The 667-nt window shown below is 52.2% G+C and overlaps 1 protein-coding gene across 1 annotated transcript; it reads right to left on the bottom strand.

Annotated features, from left to right (window-relative positions):
- Window positions 1-366: 366 nt before the first annotated feature.
- On the bottom strand, window positions 367-573 carry Chro.50059 (hypothetical protein). Its single annotated transcript, XM_659734.1, has 1 exon — window positions 367-573. One exon carries the CDS (start codon window positions 571-573, stop codon window positions 367-369), a length of 207 nt encoding a protein of 68 aa, XP_664826.1.
- Window positions 574-667: the final 94 nt, after the last annotated feature.

The raw sequence follows: 667 nt of genomic DNA, 5'->3' as shown, positions 1-667 counted from the left end.
GAGTGAGAGGGGGAGTGAGGATAGTTGAAAGGAGGGGATAGTAGTGCGGTAAATCGGTGGGGGTGGTAGGAGTGTGCGAGAAAGGGGCAGATAAGAGGGGACGGCAGGGATTGTCGGTGAAGGGAGCGGAAGCGGGGGAGGGTGCAAAACGGTGAACAGGGGGAGAGCGGAGGGCGAGGGGCGGGCAAGGAGGGGCCGCCAGGGATGGGGGCAGAGGCGGAAAGGGGGGGGTGGGAACACAGGGCCCGGGGAGTAGCGAAGCAGCAGGAGGGAGGGGAAGAGGGAAGCGGGGCCAGGGGAGCGCAACATTGTAGGCAGAGCGTCCATCGGGGGGGAGGGGGCGTGTCAGCAAGCAGGGTTTCATATTCACAGGCGTACAATGAATGCAATCTTATTTTGTGTTCCGCGGGGGGTGCCGTGGGGGGGGGCTACTTTTGGGGACAGGATAGAATTGAAATAATCAATAATTTCTTGGGAAAGAGAAAATAATCCATTAAACAAAAATCNATCANAGNGTNAGAAAAAAAAAAAGNATAGNAACTCTTCCCTATTCAAAAATCCATCCTCATCCATATCAAAGAAGTCAAATATGAGCTTTACTTTAGCTTCATCTGATAAAGATTCACTTGGAGGAAAGATTGGAACTTTGACTATAGCACATTTATAC

This window comes from Cryptosporidium hominis (genome assembly GCF_000006425.1).
Source record: "Cryptosporidium hominis TU502 chromosome 5 CHRO015022, whole genome shotgun sequence".
Lineage (NCBI taxonomy): Eukaryota > Apicomplexa > Conoidasida > Eucoccidiorida > Cryptosporidiidae > Cryptosporidium > Cryptosporidium hominis.
Note: the sequence above shows the minus strand (reverse complement) of the source record. Positions and strands in the feature narration are given on the sequence as shown.